At 44.3% G+C, this 19,419-nt stretch overlaps 1 protein-coding gene across 2 annotated transcripts in view; it reads right to left on the reverse strand.

The window, feature by feature from the left end:
- sacm1la (SAC1 like phosphatidylinositide phosphatase a) overlaps positions 1 to 19,419 on the reverse strand; it is a 52,021-nt gene that overhangs the window by 25,299 nt on the left and 7,303 nt on the right. For both annotated transcript variants that reach the window (XM_036145628.1, XM_036145629.1), the window contains exons 5-8: positions 5,290 to 5,439; positions 3,532 to 3,591; positions 3,427 to 3,460; positions 3,226 to 3,327 (exon numbers count right to left, since the gene is read on the reverse strand). In XM_036145628.1, the coding sequence (XP_036001521.1) occupies positions 3,226 to 3,327; positions 3,427 to 3,460; positions 3,532 to 3,591; positions 5,290 to 5,439 (346 nt within the window). The remainder of the gene's footprint in view (positions 1 to 3,225; positions 3,328 to 3,426; positions 3,461 to 3,531; positions 3,592 to 5,289; positions 5,440 to 19,419) is intronic.

A 19,419-nucleotide genomic window follows, 5' to 3' on the forward strand; every position in this document is an offset into this window, starting at 1 on the left:
GTTGGACTCTGCCAAGGTTGCCCTTTGTCACCAATTCTGTTCATAACTTTTATGGACAGAATTTCTAGGCGCAGCCAAGGTGTTGAGGGGATCCGTTTTGGTGGCCTTAGGATTGCGTCTCTGCTATTTGCGGATGACATGGTCCTATTGGCTTCATCAGGACGTGATCAACAGCTCTCACTAGAGCGGTTTGCAGCCGAGTGCGAAGCGGCCGGCATGAGAATCAGTGCCTCCAAATCCGAGACCATGGTCTTGAGCTGGAAAAGGGTAGAGTGTCTGGGGCCTGGAGGAGGTGTGGGCCACTGTGTCCGGGGTCTTGGCGGGGGGCTGCGGTGTGCAGTCAGCGGCCTACCAGGTCTGGGGCTGATGCCTCCGCTCCCCCCAGGGGACGGGGGGCAGGGATGGCAAGGGTAAGGTGGGGGGAGGGAGTGGGTTTATTAGGTATTTAGGGGGAGGGGGGGGCTCTGGCCGGGTGGCTCGTGCGGGTCGTGTTGGCCTGCCCTCTTGGGGGGGCCCGGTCCGGGGGGCGTCTGGTCGGGGGCCGGGGCCGGGGGCCGGGCACAGGCAGTCGTATAGTCGATTTGGGGTGACCCCCCCCCTTTGGTCAGTGTTGGATGTGAGTGTTATGTGGGAATGTGTGTACAGCGTCTTTTTTTTTTTTTTTTTTTTTTTTTGTGTGTGGCGAGTGGGGCACAAGGGAGGGATGGGGTGAATGTGTTTTTTTTTTTTTTTTTTTTTTTTTTTTTTTTTTCCCCAGGTATGGGTGTGGTCCGCTCCCTCTCCCAAGAACATCTCAAGTCTCCGATAGGTGCGGAGCCCATCCCCCCACGTCCTGCCCTCCTCCACTTCGTTGGCGGGCGCCTTGGCCCCCTGGCGCATTAGTTGGCTTCGGGTTTGGGGCGGGTTCCCGGGCGTGCGCCGGCCCGCTCCTGGCGGCCTCTTCGCGGGGCCTGGCCCCCCGGGGGGCGGCCGGGGCCCTCGTCGCGGGGGCGGGGCGCCCCTGGGGCCTCTGGCCCTCAGGGCCCATGGCCGGGACCACTTCAGCGGGGCTGGCTGCCGGCGGAGCCCACGGGCTCGTCTCCGCGGCTCTTGAGGGCGTCGGCATTGCGGTGGCTGGGGGATTTCCTCGGGGTCGTCTCTGCTCCTTCCTTGGGGGGGGGGGTTGCAGATATCCTGTGTCGGCCCCTCCTGGGCGACCTGCTTTAGGGACCCCTTTGGGAGTCCGGGGCTACGGGTCCCCTGACGCCTGCCTCTGTGCTCGGGGAAGGTGGGTCTTTGGTTCTCCACAATCACTATCAAGCTATTTCTGGATAATCTTCACCTAAACTAGTGCACTTTCACATCTCCCACTGGTGCTGGGTCCCAGGTATTAAGTGTTCACTTATATACAGTAATCTTATAATTTATTTATTTATTTATTTATGTTGTGTCACTTTCTTTTTTCAAATATCACATTACACATGTCAGCTTACATAATAATATATATGATTTAGCAATGGCATCTAGGTGTTATTCGAGTGTATCTGTTGCTTTATGTCTGTTGGTTGTGCTGTTCTTTTTGTGTCTCTTTCCAGGTGATGGAGCAGACAGAGGACATTTTATCATTCTCTTCCTTTTATCTCCTCTTTCTTTCACCTTTACTCTTTTTTTTTTCTTTTCTTTCACTTTTTGTTCTTCCTTTACTCTCCCATTGTCATGTCCATATAATTTGAAATTCTCCTTGCAGGTATCATAATAAAGCTATTTACACGCATAAATCAAGTGGAGCACTATGGCGAAGGCTGTTTGCTCCACTTGTAAAAGCAAAATCTGTCGAGCTCCATCTGGCATTGAGATATCAATTCCTATTGCCATAGTGCTAGACAGGACACTGGGAAAAAAAAAAAGAGAAAAAAAAAAAAAAAAAAAGGAAAAGGGTAGAGTGCCTTCTCCGGGTTGGGGAGGATGTGCTGCCCCGAGTGGAGGAGTTCAAGTATCTTGGGGTCTTGTTCACGAATGAGGGGAAGATGGAGCGGGAGATCGACAGGCGGATTGGTGCGGCGTCTGCTGTGAAGCAGAGCCAATAGGCGAAGCTCTTGATTTACCGGTCAATCTACGTTCCTATCCTCATCTATGGTCACGAGCTTTGGGTCGTGACCGAAAGATCGAGATCCCGGATACAAGCGGCCGAAATTAGTTTTCTCCGTAGTGTGTCTGGGCTCTCCCTTAGAGATAGGGTGAGGAGCTCAGTCATCCGGGGAGGACTCAAGAGTAGAGAGATAAGATCTTATAAGGCTTTATTGATCTCACATTGGAGAAATTTACTTGCCACATCAACTCATAAGAGAAGGTGCAAAAGTAGGAAAGGTGCATCAGTTATATACAGCGAATCTTCATATATACAGTGAATCTTCATATATACAGTGGATCAAAGAAAAAATAAGAATACAAAAATACAAAAAGAAATAGGAATGGGCATATGATGTCTTACATTCACAGTGATTTTATATATATATATATATATATATATATATATATATATATATATATATATATATATATATATATATATATATATACACACACACACACACACGTATTGACAGGAGCCGCTGCTCCTCCACATCAAAGGGAGCCAGTTGAGGTGGCTCGGGCATCTGGTTAGGATGCCTCCTGGACGCCTCCCTGGTGAGGTGTTCCAGGCATGTCCCACCGGGAGGAGACCCAGGGTAAGACCCAGGACACGCTGGAGGTACTATGTTTCTCGACTGGCCTGGGAATGCCTTGGGATTCCCCCGGAGGAGCTGGCCCAAGTGGCTGGGGAGAGGGACGTCTGGGCCTCCCTACTGAAGCTGCTACCCCCGCGACCCGACCCCGGATAAGCGGAAGACAACGGACGGACGGATGATTCTTGATATTTCAATCAATACCCAGTCCTAATAAACATTATGTCAAAATGACCTGTAATAAAATGAGTTGGACCAATTTGAAATAAAAATAAGTTTAGATGGTGCACACATCCTCAAACTGGAACTAAACGGCTTACTTTTCCTAAGTTGTGCTCTCTGGTTGCTTTTTTGTTTTTAGATTTAGTGCTTCAAAAACCAACTGACTTGAATAAGAATCTGTTTTTTTCTAATAGTCTGATCTGAAGTCAAACATTTCAGACAGAAATGTAATTTTCATTTAGTACTAGTCAAAATGTCACAACTTGATCCAGTCAACATAATGTTTTTGCATATTTACCTCTAACATAGTATCTAACACCAGCACGGAAGCAGCTTCTCCTGGAGATCAGGATCCACTCAAAGATCTTTCCATTTATACGGCATGGCTTCATGACAATGACTGGAGCAGAATGGTCAAAGAAAAGCTTAAACCCTGAGCTACTGTCTGTTAAGTAATATTTTCAACAAAAACATATTTGATACTTGGGGCAAAGGATACATCCATGAATAACAGGCAGTGCAAATCTGTGAAGCTGAGAAACAGTGGTAGAACATTTTAGCATAAAAACAATAAAGAAGAGTGAGGCTTTGTGATAACAGTTACCTCGGGCTGCCCAGCCAGTTCTCTCAAAAGGTTACCATTCCAGACAAACCTCTGATCCGCCTGTAAACCACAGGAAACTAAGTTAGACACTAGATCTTCAAATTTAAAAACCATTCCCTACACAATATCCAATACCTCCTTTATGAAAAGCAAAAAACAAACAAAACCTTTTTAAAACCTTTTCCCTAAAACTACACCCCCACAAAAACATAATGAATAATGAATAACAAATTTTTACTTTAAACAATGGAAAGACCTGTACACATCCTGTACACTAGCATTAGCAGCATAATTTCTGATGAGCCATGTTTAACAAGGATTTCTTTGACTGCCTCCACATTAGAGCGATCTCTCTGGGCTCCTTCGATCGGCTCTATCATCTAGTGAGAGTGGGGGGACGTTGAATGTGTCCTGTGGGGTGGCTAATATGGGGGTGCCTGGGTCTTGGGGGTGCCCAGAGTGGGTGTGTGGTGGGTCTGGCGCTGGGGCCTCTGGCCCCTGTGGGGGTGGGGCTTCGGAGCGACCTCTGGTGGCCACTTGCAATCTTGGGGGGTTTTGCGCCGAGGGATGTTGATTACTGGCCCCTGTTGATTGTGCTGCTCCTAACCTGGGCTGATTGTGTAGGCCTTACCCCTGGTGGCTTCCTCTGAAATTGAGGGTTATGTGTGGCAGGTCGGCGCGGGAATGGCTACCCTCCAGAGGGAGGGTTGGCTGAGCCATGCACCCCATGCGTTTTATACGTATTTGAGAACAACATGCAACAACACAACAGAGGCAGGCTCTCTCTCACACTCCTGTTCTCTAATTGCCATCTGGAGTTTGGGGCCTGGAGGAGAAGCGGGCAACCTAGTCGGGGTCTGGGCTGGGAGTGGTCATTGGGTCCCGGGGGTCGGCTGGGGCTTTTGCTCTCCCTGGAATATGGGCGTAGGGCTTAAGTATGGAGGGCAGGGTGTGTGGAGGTAGCACCTCAGGGCTCGTGGGGTGGGCTCTGGTTGGTTGGCCCTTTGGTTCATGTTGGCCCCATCTCTGGGTGGATGGGCCCATTGGTCATCTGGGCTGAGAACTCCCCCATCTTTTTTTTTTTTGGAAATTTTTCGTGGCTCTAGTGGCTCGTTTTTTAAGACAATAGGATGACAGGAAGGGGGTGGAAGAGGGGGAGAGACATGCGGCAAAGGACTGATGGTCGGAATCGAAGCCGGGGCGACCGCGTCGACCACGTCGAGGACTAAGGCCTCCGTACATGGGTCGTGCTACCCGCTGCGCCACCAGCACGCCCACTCCCCCCCCCCCCCCCCATCTTGATGTTGGGGGGGGGGAGGGTGCTGACATCCCTGTGTTGGTCCCTTTTGGGCACCTTTGCTCTGGGGATCCCTTTATCTGTACCAGCTTCCACATAGCTGTTCTCACACATTTATTACACCCTTTAATCCAAAGTCAAAGAAAGAAATAGGAGTAAATATGTCTCAGTGGGAAATGGGTCATTTGGGGGGGTATCTAAATGGAAAGAGGGGAAAAAAGGAGCTTAACTGTATCCCTGAAAATGTGTAAACCTCAACACCACTAACATTTTGATGACATTTAGTATGACTCCTTTTTCTGCTTATTTACTTTAATACAATGTGCACAAAGACAAAAGCATGCAAACATCTCTGTTCTATGAAGAATAGAGGCACTTCTGAACGAATACAAATACCTGTGACTTACTTTGAATGAACAAAATACACACATTCATCATGTAGATTAATAGGGAATATTTACCCTCTCCAGCAGACTCATTTCCTGGAAGTCAGGGCTGGTGTTAGCCAACCGCTGCAGTGTGTGTGTTAGGTCAAAGTCGGTGCAGAAGTAAAAGCCATCTGTAGTCAGCACGTTGTTAATCATAGCAAGGAAGGTCTTATTTTCCTGAGACTAAAGCAGAAAAACAGTTTTCACGATACGCTTCTGTAACACACATGATAAATTCCAATAAAATTATTCCATTCCAATAAAAAACCTTTAAGGTGTCCATCCACAGATGTGTTAAATTTAACTGGCAATGTACTGCCTTTTTGGCAGCCATTTAAATATTTAATACCATTCATTGCATATTCACCTAAAGACAAAAGAAACCAAACGAGAAGGTCAGAATAGCACGTTCTTATATTTCTGCCTAGGGACTTTATTTTTTGAGGGGGATTTTTCACAGCTCAAGTGGCTCGTTTTTTTATGACAGTAGGCTGACAGAAAGGGGGAGAGAGATGCGCCTAAGGACCGCGGGTCGGATTCGAACCCGGGTCAACCACGTCGAGGACTAAAAGGCCTCCGTAAATGGGTCGCGCCACCCGCTGTGACACAAGCGCGCCCCTTAAAGGGACTTTAAACGTTGACAGTAGCACTTGCAATTTACTAATTTAAATAGGGCAAACAAAATAGATTTTGCATATCTTTTCCATTGCGCACAAAATCTTTGTAGCTATGGAACTACAGTGCTGCTCACCATTACTGGCACCCGTGAAGTTTAAGTAGATATTATTGAATATCTAGTGAAAGAAATTCCTCAAGTGAAACAACATTTTACTACAGATAGATTGTGTTTGATTCAAACCAGCAAATGATAAAGACCATTTAAAAAGATAAACATCATGAGGAAAATATAGAAAAACATAATGTTTAACGTGTCAATGGTATTGGCACTCTTTGCTGCATATCAATATGGAAACACAATTTGGCTCACCTGCAAATCACAAAGGATCACCTGTGATGAATTGCCTCCATCCATGTGACATGAATTATCCAATGAATGATCATTTTGGTGTTTTAAACAGCCCGCTGTTATTGCCCCTTCATGTATGACAGTGGTAAAGACAAAGGAGCTGTCTGAGGACACCAGATTTGCCATTATTTGCAAGCACAAGACCTGCAAAGGGTATAAGGCCATCTCCAAAGACCTTGGCATCCCTATTTCAAGGGTGCATAATGTTATTAAGAGGTTTTCCTGGCATGGACCTGTCAAGAACCTCCCTGGACATAGGGGGAAGAGAAACATTGATGACAGAAATCTTCAAAGGTTGGTGCGAATGGTGGAAAAAAACACCATGTCAAACATCTAAAGACCTGAAGACCAACCTGGATCAGTCTGGTGGAATTGCTTCAACAAGTACCATCGCTGCACACTAAACAAAGCAGGTCTTCGTGGGTAGAGGCCAAAGAAGACCTTATTGCTGAAGAAATTACATAAAAAACATAAAAAGGCAGGTGAAGCGCGGAGGACTAAGAGCTAAGCTAAAGCTAACACCACACCGGCTCTCTTTACCCAGCATTTTCCTTGCCAATGTACGGTCGCTGCTGAACAAAATGGAGGAGATCTGACTCAACATTACATGCAGCAAGAGACTTTTGAACTGCAATGTCCTAATCTTCACGGAAACTTGGTTAAACAGCGGAATACCGGACAATGCTATTTAGCTAGCGGGACGCCATACATTCCGGGCGGATAGAACATCAGATGGCTCCGGTAAGACCCGAAGTGGGGGACTGTGCATTTACATTAACAAAGCTTGGTGCACAAACTCTGCTATTGTTGGGAGACATTGTTCAGCTAACCTTGAGTTTCTCATGGTTAAATGCAGACCGTTCTGCCACGGGAGTTCACTTCCACTATTATCACTGCAGTCTATATTCCCTCGGACGCTGGTGCTAAGTCTGCTATGAAAGAACTTCACGCAGCCATCAGTAAACAACAGACAATTCACCCTAAAGCTGCGTTTATTGTCGCAGGTGATTTTAATCATTCAAATTTAAAGTCAGTGCTACCGAAATTTCACCAGCATGTGGCTGGAGCTTACGTTGCGACACCCCTCCCCCACCTGGGTCAGTCAGATCACCTTTCTTTGTTCCTCACCCCCAAATATGCACCTCTCATCAATCGTGTAAGCCATCAGTGAAGACCATCAAGGTGTGGCCTGCAGGAGCAGATTCATCACTTCAGGAAAGGTTTCTACACACAGACTAGAGGATGTTTGCTTCTCAAACCAGTGGCTCTCACACAGACATTGACTATTACACCTCCTCTGTACTGGATTATATTAATACCACTATTGACAATGTTAATATCAAAAGCAGATCACCACATAACCAAATCAGAAGACATGGATGAACAGGAAGGTGCGACTCCTATTGAAGACATGCAACACTGCCTTCAGATCAGGAGATGCACAAGTTTATAGCACAGCCAGAGAAAATCTGAAAAGGGGCATCAAAGAGGCCAAGTACTGCTACAATCTTAAGATAGAGGGACACTTTTCCAACGCTGACCCCCGACGCATGTGGCAGGGAATTAAGGTCATCACTAACTATAAACCCACTCACACCACCTCTGGAGCCACTGATGTCAACTTCCTGAACGAGCTGAATGACTTTTATGCTCGCTTTGAAAGAGACAACAGTGAAACTGCCACCAAGCTCAAATCCTCAGCCGACCAACCGCCAATCACACTCTCCTCCACAGATGTCTGCAATGCACTGAGCAGGATCAGCACGCACAAGGCAGCTGGACCAGATAACATCCCTGGACGCGTGCTCAGGGCATGTGCGGAGCAGCTCGCTGAGGTTTTTACAGACATTTTCAACCTGTCTCTTGCCCAAGCAGCTGTACCAACATGCTTCAAATGCACTTCCATTGTGCCAGTGCCAAAACACTCCAGCCCAAAGTGCTGGCGACTACCGCCCTGTAGCACTCACACCAATCGTAATGAAGTGCTTTTGAGCGGCTGGTCCTGGCACACCTAAAACACTTGCTACCATCCACATTGGACTCACACCAGTTTGCATACCGCAGCAACAGGAGCACAGAGTTATCATGGCACTGCACTCTGTGCTCACACATCTGGACAATAAGAACACTTATGCACGCATGCTGTTTGTTGACTTTAGCTCAGCATTCAACACTGTCATCCCGGCTAAGTTAATAGCCAAACTACGAGACCTGGGCATCAACACCTCCATGTGCAACTGGATTTTGGACTGTCTGACCAACAGACCCCAGAATGTCCGATCAGGCTCCAACGGCTCCACGTCCATCACACTCAACACTGGTGTACCACAGGGCTGTGTGCTAAGCTAATTTCTCTACTCCCTCTTCACCCACGACTGCAAGCCTGTGTACGCATCCAACTCCATCATCAAGTTTGCGGACGACACTACGGTGATTGGTCTCATCAGCAACAACGATGGGACTGCCTATAGGGAGGAGATCAAGCACCTGGCCACATGTGTCAACCACCTGGACATTTTATGATATTGCTAAATGATTTAATTTTAATATAGAACACAAACACAGAATTCCAATTAAATCTTTATTTAACCAACTTTTTTAACCACAACAGAATTTTTTTAAAGAAAAATTACTTAAGAGACCTGAGTTATGTTAAAAAATACTGACAAAGAATAAACTAAAGTGACCAGTAAAATAACCAAAATAAATATACCAAATAAATTAAAAAAAAGCCTATTTAGGTGGAAATAGTACACTAGTTACTTCTCAGGTTTCATAATTGAGAGGCTGACGCAGGGCTGAGGTCCGAGGTTGTGGCGTGGGAAGACACAGATTGCAGCTCATTTTGCACTGATTCCAGGCACTAGTTGCACAATTTAGGGAGCGCTGTTAAAGAAAAACTTGCGTCCCGGAACTTTATATCGTGGATCAAGAGTGGCAAGTAGTTGTTTGAAGCCAGGTTTTGCAACTGCAGACAACAGCAGTATATCCATCACTATGAAGCATGTTTCTGCATGCGTGATGTCCTTATGCCGCTTGGACGCTTTTTCATTTTATCACAAAGAAGGGAGCCCAGTTTAGCTGCTATACCTGCTTTGTTTTGGAAGATGTTCCAGAAGATTCCTTCGAAGACGCGGAGTCCCGCGGGGCTGACACAGCTCGCGCTGCTGCGGGTGTGAGCAGCTTACGTGATGAAACAAGTTGGTTGCGTTACCAGACTTTATTTTTACCGGTTCCTTGCAAGTTTTACAAATCACTGTGGTTTATTTCTGTCAGACTGGCGAACTAGTAAAACCCCGTTTTGGGACCGTTTCCTCCGCCGCTCCTTGCTGCGACATATTCACGTGCTCTGTGTTGTGGTTTGAGAGGGCGGCGCTTTGTGACGGCGTGCCTGGGTCCGCTATTATGATTGGTCGAGAAGAAGTAGTGACTGTAGCATCAACTAATATGATAGGCTGAAAGGAAGGAAAGAAAACTGTCTCTATCAAACTTTTATCGACCCTTTTATTTCCTATCACGCCACACGTCTATCGATCGAAATATATTGTTATTGAATTATCGTCCAGCCCTAACTTGTATTCACAAACATTCTCAGAGTCCTCTCAGAGAGCTTCTATCTTAGCCTAAAAAGTCCTACCTAGGAGTGATTCAGATTGCTGCTGAGAGCGACTGAGTAAGAAAACATTTCTATCTTAGTGTGGAGGTGTGGTTGACCCCGTTGCTAGGTGTGACGCTGCCTTTTAAGAGCTGGGATTGGTTGATGGTTCAAGAAAAACAACAACACAAATGCGTTACTAGTTATCAAAGAAGAGAAATTAACTGATTAGACGGGTTTAAGAAATGTATGTCATGATTATGAAACTTATCAAAATTAATTTATTGTCACAACATTAAAATGTTTCAACACAACTTATTGACAAATAATGCCATACCGCGCACGTGACCTCACCGACTCAAGAGCAACGCCCCTTTTGCCGCTTAGGTAGGGCATACAGGTAGAGAACGCCCGTAGCAACCAGCTATTACACGCGCAACAGAACCAGCGATATGACCAACTTTACAGCCGTTAAACTTTCCCAAGACGATGTCCCAGGCACACGGATTACTGGTCGAACTGTCGAAGAACACACCAAGGTTCAGCTCAAACGATGGCTTGAGTGTCGAGGGTTTAAAAAGACTGGAAAACGAGCCTAGTTGATCGAACGGTAAGCTTTGTTTTTTTTTTCCTGCGCGGCGGTCATGGCGTCATCAGCCGTTTTTTTGTTTGTAATCACCGTCCAGGGATTGGAATATGTTTAATGTTTGTCTTATTTGAAATGTTTTTGAGTAAGCTATCCTGGTAGCAGGGTATCATGTTAGCGCCTGCTACCATGATAGCCTATATGCTATCATGGTAGCAGGCGCTTCATTATTAACATGTCGGCCACCAAAATACTCTTACCTGTTCACTACTTGATGTCGCTGGAATTGGGTCAGGATGTTCTTCGGTTGGGCCCTTTCCTCCAACAAAATGCTTGCTACATATGTAGGCCGACCGCACCGGTGTACCCAGCGCACACATTTCTCCTTGGCAGTGTTTTTTTTTTTGGAACTTTTTATTTTTCAAGAATTTTCACAACAAAGGAACATTCCCTGAGCCAAGAGCAATAAGATCAATGACAGAGACACTGGTGCCACATATACAATATTTCAAAATAAATGCAGTACAATAAACCGGATCACCAAAGACTTTGAATACCCGTAGAAAAAAAAAAAATAAAAATAAAAAAAACTATGACAGAGCAGATTGCAATTCACTGGACTCATTGCAGCCCGAAATCATACACCCAAATATAATTTCACCAAATGCCATCTTTGATTAAACGTTGTAAACATGCGGTCATTTTTTCCATCCTATATACTTGTTTTACCCTATTCTTCCACTCTTCTATAGATGGTGACAGAACTTGTTTCCAGTTAGCCGTAATAGTTTTTTTAGCTACTAATAGTAAAATGTGCAAAATATACTTTTGGTCTACGTCAAAATAATCTGGTATTATATTTAGTAAATAAAACAAAGAGCTTGAAGGTATTTCTCTGTGTATAATTGTCTCTATTTCATTCCTAATCCCCTTCCAATACTCACTGATAACAGGACAGTCCCAAAGAATGTGCGTATGATCACCAATCTTCCCACACTGTCTCCAACATAGGGCCGCTGAAGGGTTTTTGGCAAATCTAGAAATTACAAGTGGGGTACGAAAGAATCTTATTACAAATTTCCAACTGAATTCTTTCCACATTTGACTGTTAATTCCTTGTGACTGTCCTCACACAATTTGTCCCATTTTTCGTCCTCTATTGTAGAATTGGATTCTAATTCCCATTCTTCTTTTACATTATAGGTATTTTGATGTTTATTAGATGAGAGAATTTTATACAAATGTGAAACATGCTTCTTGGTTGGAAAGTTTTTTTTCTGCAATGGTAATAAAATATTGTTCTATATCGTTTGGATTTCTATTAAGTCTATCACGTTCCTTGTGACTAATAATGTAATGCCTAATTTGCATATATCTATATAAATCGTTTGCAGGGAGACCGAACTGTTCCTGAAGTTGTGCAAAGGACTTTAAGTCGGCCCTATCGAATAATTGGTTTAGTATTTTAAGACCTTTACCTGCCCATCTCTTAAAGCCTTGGTCCCACGTGGAAGGTGGAAAGTCTATATTGCCCACAATAGGCATAGCTCTGGAGACTGACCCTGTATCTCTAAGCATCTTTTTAACTTCTGTCCATATTTTTAAAGTGTGTCTGGTCCATTTATTTCCAATTTTCAATCTATTAACACCTCTGATGTCTAGGAAGGGAAGAGTAGATAATTGTATACCTTTAGTTTCACCCTTTTCTATTTGAAGCCATTTTGCTTCCTCATCCCCTCCAATCCAAGTCACAATGGCTGATAACTGCGCTGCCCAATAATAACATTTCAAATCGGGTAAAGCTAAACCACCCCTATTTTTGGGTAGATGAAGTGTTTTAAGTTTAATTCTTGCTCTTTTTTGTTGCCAAATAAATTGGGATATTAATTTATTGCGCATGGTAAATGTTGAGACTGGGACTCTTACTGGCAGAGATTGAAACAAGAACAGAAGACGAGGAAGCAAGTTCATTCTGACAGTTTCCACTCTGCCATATAGGGATAAAGGTAGGACCTCCCATCGGGACAAGTCAATTTTGATTTTCTTAATCAATTTGTTATAATTAGCATCGAACAATTTTGAGGGTTTGGGTGTGAGAATTATCCCCAAGTACCTAAATCCTTGTTCTGACCAACGAAAGGTCTCACTAAGTTGGCTTGGTCGTTGTCCAGATGTCATTATTGCTTCTGACTTACTTTGGTTGATTTTGTATCCAGATATATCACCATATTCCTTTAAGCAATGCATGAGCTTGGGCACTGATGTAAGAGGGTGCTTTATAAATAATAAAATATCATCCGCGAAGAGGGCAATTTTATGAGTTGCCCCTTCCCCATCCCTGATTCCTTGTATGTGGTCGTCCTGGCGTATGGCCTCTGCCAGAGGCTCTATACTCAGGGCGAACAAGATGGGGGACAACGAATCTCCCTGACGCACCCCCCGCTCCACGTTGAAAAATTCTGAACAACACCCGTTAACTCTAACCTTAGATTTGGAATTTTTATAAAATAACTTAACCCAACTTACAAATGTTTCACCAAAGCCCATCTCAATTAGTGTATGTTTAAGAAATTGCCAATCAACACGATCAAACGCTTTTTCGGCGTCTAAACCGAGAAGCATGGATGGTTGGGGATCTTTTGTCATCAATGACTGTAAGTTTAGGGCTCTTCTTACGTTATTAGATCCCTGTCGACCCATGATAAACCCAGTTTGATCTGGATTAATAAGTTTTTTTATATACTTTTGAATTCGAGTGGATATAATTGATGTCAATATTTTATAGTCCACGCAGAGAAGACTGATTGGACGGTAACTTGCACATTGTAGTGGATCTTTTCCCTCTTTGTGAAGGACTGTGATGATCGCCTCAGACCAGGACTCTGGAGGATTCCCCTGAATTTAGGACATAATTATAAAGCCTGCACGGTATGGGTGTGAGATCGTTATTAAAGGCCTTGTAAAATTCTCCTGCGAACCCGTCTGTTCCTGGTGCCTTGTTGTGTTTCAATTTACCAATAGTCTCTCTAATTTCATCTTCTCTAATAGGCTCAACTAGCCTTGAGGCTTCATCTGTTGACAGTTTAGCCATTTTCACTGATTTAAAAAACGTATGAATTTTGTCTTCTTTTGATTCCTGATTTTGACTCTTGTATAACTGTTCATAAAATTTTGCAAAATTGTCTGATATTGTTTTTGGACTAGTTGCAATTAAACCACTATTAAGTTGCTTAATTTTTGGGACAATACGGCTCGCTTGAGCCTTTTTCAGTTGAAATGCTAATAAACGACTAGCCTTATTTCCAAATTCGTAGCATTTCCTGCCAATAAATCTGAGGGCTCCCTCCGCCCTGTAAGTCAACAAGTCGTCTAATTTATTTCTATCTTCTTTAAGTTTATCTAAAGCCTCTTTTTTCCCTTGTTGTTTGTGTTCATTTTCCAATCTTCTGATTTCGTTCTCCAACTGGAATTGTTTTTGCATCCTTTGTTTCTTTAATCTGGATCCTATGGCAATTATTTTGCCCCTTATTGTGGCTTTTGCTCCATCCCACAAGACGGACGGTGAGACCATTCCATTATCGTTGAAAACAAAATATTCATTTATGGCTGTCTGTATTTCTTCTCGAATAGACGGATCCGTTAAAATCGATACATTTAACCACCAATACCGAAAACAGGGTTCTAAACCTAAGTCAAGTTTCATTGTCACAGGACTATGATCCGAAATTGTAATTGATTCTATTAAACATTCCTTAACCTGATGAATGTTATTTTTTGTTATTAGGAAGTGATCTAGTCTGGAGTAGCTGCCGTATACCTGGGACATAAATGTAAAATCTTTCTCCTTTGGATGGAGATGGCGCTAAATGTCAATTAGCCCGAGTTCTGTCATCATAGTCGCTAGACTTTTTGACATTCTATTTTGGGATTTGAATGTTGAGGGTAATTTGTCTAATTTATTGCTTAGAACACAATTCATATCCCCACCTATAAGCAGTAAGCCCTCTCCTTTCTCTGCCAGAAGATTTGCGAGTTTTTTGAAGAAAAATGGACAATCCTCGTTCGGGGCATATACATTTAGAATACTCAATTTTATCCCCGCAATGGTTCCCACTACCATTATATATCGTCCCTCTGGATCCTGATAAACTTTTTCACAGCTAAAGTAAACAGACTTATTAATCAGAATGGCTACCCCACGTTTTTTACTATTTCCATAGGAGCTGAAATATACTTGGTCTACCCATTCCCTTTTTAACTTTAGATGTTCCTTTTCCGTGAGATGCGTCTCTTGAAGCAGGGCGATCGCACACTGCATCTTCTTTAATTGTGTCAGAATTTTCTTCCTCTTAGTTGGGCTGTTTATACCATTTATGTTATATATTATTAAAGTCAATGGTGTCATCATTAAGGTTCAATTTAATAAGCTGATAAATAAATTGTCACTGTCTCAAAATACGTGTCTCTCATACAGAAATATAAAAGCAAAATAACATTCCTGTAAAATAATCTTGGATAAACCTCTCGATTCAGGGAGAACACATAAAGAACACTTTGAACACATAACAGAACTTCCAAAAGTGCAGCCAGCCATAGTCCTTGAACTGTAACCATGCCTGACCCCCGATAACATTGGGACAGAGAGTGGTGGGCTCTCTGTGACAAAGAGCACATTGTGTGCAATCAAGACTAGTATTACACTAGGGTGTAAAAAAGTAACCTGACAACAGCCAGCTGCATGTATCGCTCCGCCTAGCTCCACTCACATACATCTGGGACACGGCTCATTGAAAGTGATTTCCCCAACCAAATTTTTGGTCTGGCCAATCAGGACGCAGGGCGGGTGTTTCATGGATGTGACGTAGTGGAGAAGCCACCGTGAGATTCCAACAACAATGGCGGCTCGCATCGAGGAAGCAAGCGTTAGCATTGATGCTGCTATTTCTTCCGTGTTGTCCAATCTATCTGATATTGTTTCATTAAAAGAACATCAGAGAACGGCTCTGAAGGCTTTTGTTGGTGGAAACCATGTTTTCGCCCTTCTCCCGACCGGATTTGGCAAGTTTTGTTTTGTTAGCGGTTAGCGCGAACCATATTGGGAGTCCTTTAGTCCTCGACGCGGTCGGCCCGGGATCGACTCCGACCCGCGGCGCTTTGCCGGCTGTCTTCCCCCCTCTTCTTAGCTTCGGTGTGACCACTACAGTGTCCCCCCCCCCCCGGCTTAGCTTCGGTGTGACTGGTTGAAATAGCACGTTGATAAAGATGACAGACAAGTGGCTTATCCAATCATATGCAAGGAGTTTTGATAAGGCCCAGCCTTCAGTAAAGGCAATTCCTATGGCCGTGTCCCAGATGTATGTGAGTGGAGCTAGGCGGAGCGATACATGCAGCTGGCTGTTGTCAGGTTAGTAAAAAAGGTCTCTGTGAGTGTAGCTCACTCATGTAAATAAAACAAAACGTCTCCATTTTTTTCTTTTTTTTTCCCTTATTTGTGACAACTTATAATGTTCTCAATCAACAATTATACCTTCAGTCTTTTCTCATCATATTCCTACATGGCTTTACGTTACCTTTAACCAGTTTTAATCTTTTATCTTCACCTGTCTTATCTTCATGCTCGCTCCTGTTCCATCATGGCCTTCAGATCTGCTACCGACAACGTCCCGGCCTTCTTTCTCTTCGAGCTGATGTTCCATCCGTCTGCTAGACTTTCTTCGAGGCGCTCTCTTTCTCCGTGAGACACCTGGACACCCAACCGCTCCAGGGTGTCCGATGCCTCCATCAGCGAAGGAAAAGTGCTGTCTCCCGAGTCCATTTTAATCTTCAGGCGTGCTGGATACATACACTTCGCCTGTACGCCCTTCTGTTTCAGCTGCTTGACAACTGCATGCACTTTTGCCCGTCTCTTTTGTAACTCAGGGGAGTAATCTTGATCGAAGAAAATCTTCTTGCCTTGAAACGAAACCTGTCCTTGTCTCCACGCTTGCTGTATAACAACATCTTTCACCGCTGCGTCCAGAAATCTCACAATTATTGAGCGAGGAGGCGCCGCCGGGTTTAACGGCTTGGACAGGAGCGACCGGTGGGCTCTTTCGATCCTTATGTCCAGATCTGGTGGCAGCGTCAGTACTTTAGGCAGTAGATCTTTAACAAACTCAGCCACGTTCCCTTCCTCACTCCCCACTGGAATCTGGAAGATGCGTAAGTTGTTTCTCCGTAACCTGTTTTGTAAATCGTCACATGTGGCTGCAAGTTGTGTTTCTCGCTAAAGCAGGTATCGCAGCACCCGGTGTTGCCTCCCTGTTACCTCCTCAGCCGCACCCATGCGGTCCTCCAACTCGTCAATCCTCCTCCTGTGGTCATTCAGTTGTGTCTTTATTTCGGACACAGTTGTCTCCAGGCGACCAAGTACCTCTTTGGTTTGCTTATGTCCCTCGGCGTTTTCCTGTCGCATCTTTCTCATCTCTTCCAGCATAGACGTCTCGCCCGCTAGCTTATCATGTTTTTGGCTAGCGTTAGCACCTGGTTGGTCTGAGTCTGAGCTAATGCTGCTAGCCGGGCTTGGCGATCTTCGTTTTTTGTCGTCAAATTCCTTGGAATTCGCTTGTTTGTTTCCCAATCTGGTCTTTGAAGGGCCGCTTATTTTGTAGTCATGTATTGTATAAACTGAATGGTATTTCTTGATAAAGTTGTCGTTATTTTTCTAACATTTAACAGAGCCTAACGTTTAAGCTGTTGCTTCTATCATGACGTCACCGGAAGTCCCTTTCCTTGGCAGTCTTGAAGAAAACATCATTCATATGCGGCCGATCAGCGTACCTCGAGTCGCTGTTGCATGTTCCATAGCAACAATGTTTAAAAACCATGGTTTTAGATTTGGAAAAAGCAGTCGTTTACCGAGTAAAACCAAGGGTAACGCACGTCTCTTTTACAGCGAAACAGCGGCGGTCAATGCAAGCTTGTCCTACTGCGTACCACGTGATGTGACGTCATCGTGACGTTACATTTCTAAAAATAGCTCGCTTGCGGTACGCCATTGATGTCAGATTGAATTCTGATCATCTAACCGGAGGACAAATCAAAATGGATTGTGAGCAAGGAATTTCACCACAGGCACGAAGGACCTCCCCTCTCTGCAGGGATTCCCTGTTGCCATAAAACCTTGCTCCCACATGACAATCCCCTCAGTCTTCATTCTTCCTGCCTGAGACAAAGGAGGAGAGAGGCTGGCTTGGGAAGCCAGCTGCACAAGCCAGGCATGGGGCCTCATGGGGCCCGAAAGACCCACAAGCCAGCACAGGGGAGAAATCTCTCTTCGGAGGATATGACCGGGCAAATCAGAGTTAAGTCTGCTGTCTTAACTTCAGCGTCAGGCGCCGGAGGAAAGAATCCCTCCATGTCAAAAACAGCTTTGTTTATTTCTCCTCAACTGTTACGGGAAAGGTGACTTGAGACGGCGCGGATCGGCCTCCTTTACCCACTTCCCAGGCTGAGAGAAAAAGGGAGCTGAAATCGTGACTGCAACCGGGTCAGAGAACGCTGCAGAGCCTCCGACCGGCCAATCCCGACAGCGTTGTGGCTGGCCGCATGTCTGCTGATGCTAAGCCACTAGTCGCTACTGAAAGAATCATGTATCCCCTGCTTTTCCACTGTTCTTCCTTGGATAGTCAAAGTGGACCGAACTCAGAGGAGGCACCGACAGGTTGGGCAGAGAGACCACAGGGAAAGTTACACGGTCATTAGGAAATGTTTGTGTAATGCGTCCACATGGTGTTTTTAAACACAAAGAGCTAACGGACGTAGCTCATGCTAGCATTCTGATACCATGTCATTGCCGATGTGATTAGAGTCTGTTTTATGGTTATAACAAATGTTATCTCCACAGAAATTTTATACATTGATGGTATATTAATGTTTATGCTAACCGGCTCACTCATTATGACTAAAAATAAAGCTGAAGTCTTTAAAGTTAGTGCCGAAAATCCGCTAGCCAAAATGCTATCAGCCTCGGTAACTTCCGATTTCCGATTATTCAACTAAGCTTGTTTTAAACGTAAGGTTTGCTTCGTTTCGGTCCGCCATTGTCCGATAGTGTTATGAGCATTATTACTGCATTAATATGGAATATTAATGTCGATTTAAAGGCGTTTTGTTTAACTTTAGGAGTAATCGTTTTTAGCGACAGGTCGCTACGGCGACCCCTACCTCCCCAAGTTATAATCACATTGATAAAATCGAGCGTCCCTAAATTAATGATTTTACTGAACAAATCATTCTTTAAAGGGGAAGTCCGGTCAACAAGGAAAAATCAGGGGATCATTAGCTATACCTAAAACTAATACTTTTGTGTTTTTTTATTGAATTTAGCGTTAATAAGAAAATAAAAGCATAAATTGTCGACTGGATCACTGTGTATTATTGCCTATATTTGGGCATTAATGGCCGCCTGATAACACATCCTGTGACGTAGAATCGCGGAGAGCCGACGGCAGTTCTCCGCGCTTTACAAGCAAACTCAATAGGAGCTGTTGTACACAGCTGCGACCAACAACAATTATTTTGGATTTTCAGAGGAGTTCACCATTAAAATTCACGGGAGCTATTGCTAAAGCAACAATGCCCACGTGCATGGCAGTTGGATGTTCCAATACATCGGGTGAAAGTGGAAAAAAACATTGTTTTTTTCACCTTTACGATTCATGATCCACCGGGTTCTTTTGTTGGATTACCTACTTGAAGAGAGAGGATTTGCCATCGTGCTTCTGGCCAGAGAGAAAACACTGTCTGTAGCCAACATTTAGAAGAAGAATGTCTTCAAGATGACATGAGAGCGAGGATTTTCGGTAGGTTTTTCTTTTTCATAATGTAGAATTTGCCGGAACATTTGTGTACCAACCAGAGCGGCGGAGGGATACGACACACTTAGAAAGCATGCTCACTGTTGTGAAGCCCACT

Source organism: Fundulus heteroclitus, chromosome 13, assembly GCF_011125445.2.
Source record: "Fundulus heteroclitus isolate FHET01 chromosome 13, MU-UCD_Fhet_4.1, whole genome shotgun sequence".
Classification (NCBI taxonomy): Eukaryota; Metazoa; Chordata; class Actinopteri; order Cyprinodontiformes; family Fundulidae; genus Fundulus; species Fundulus heteroclitus.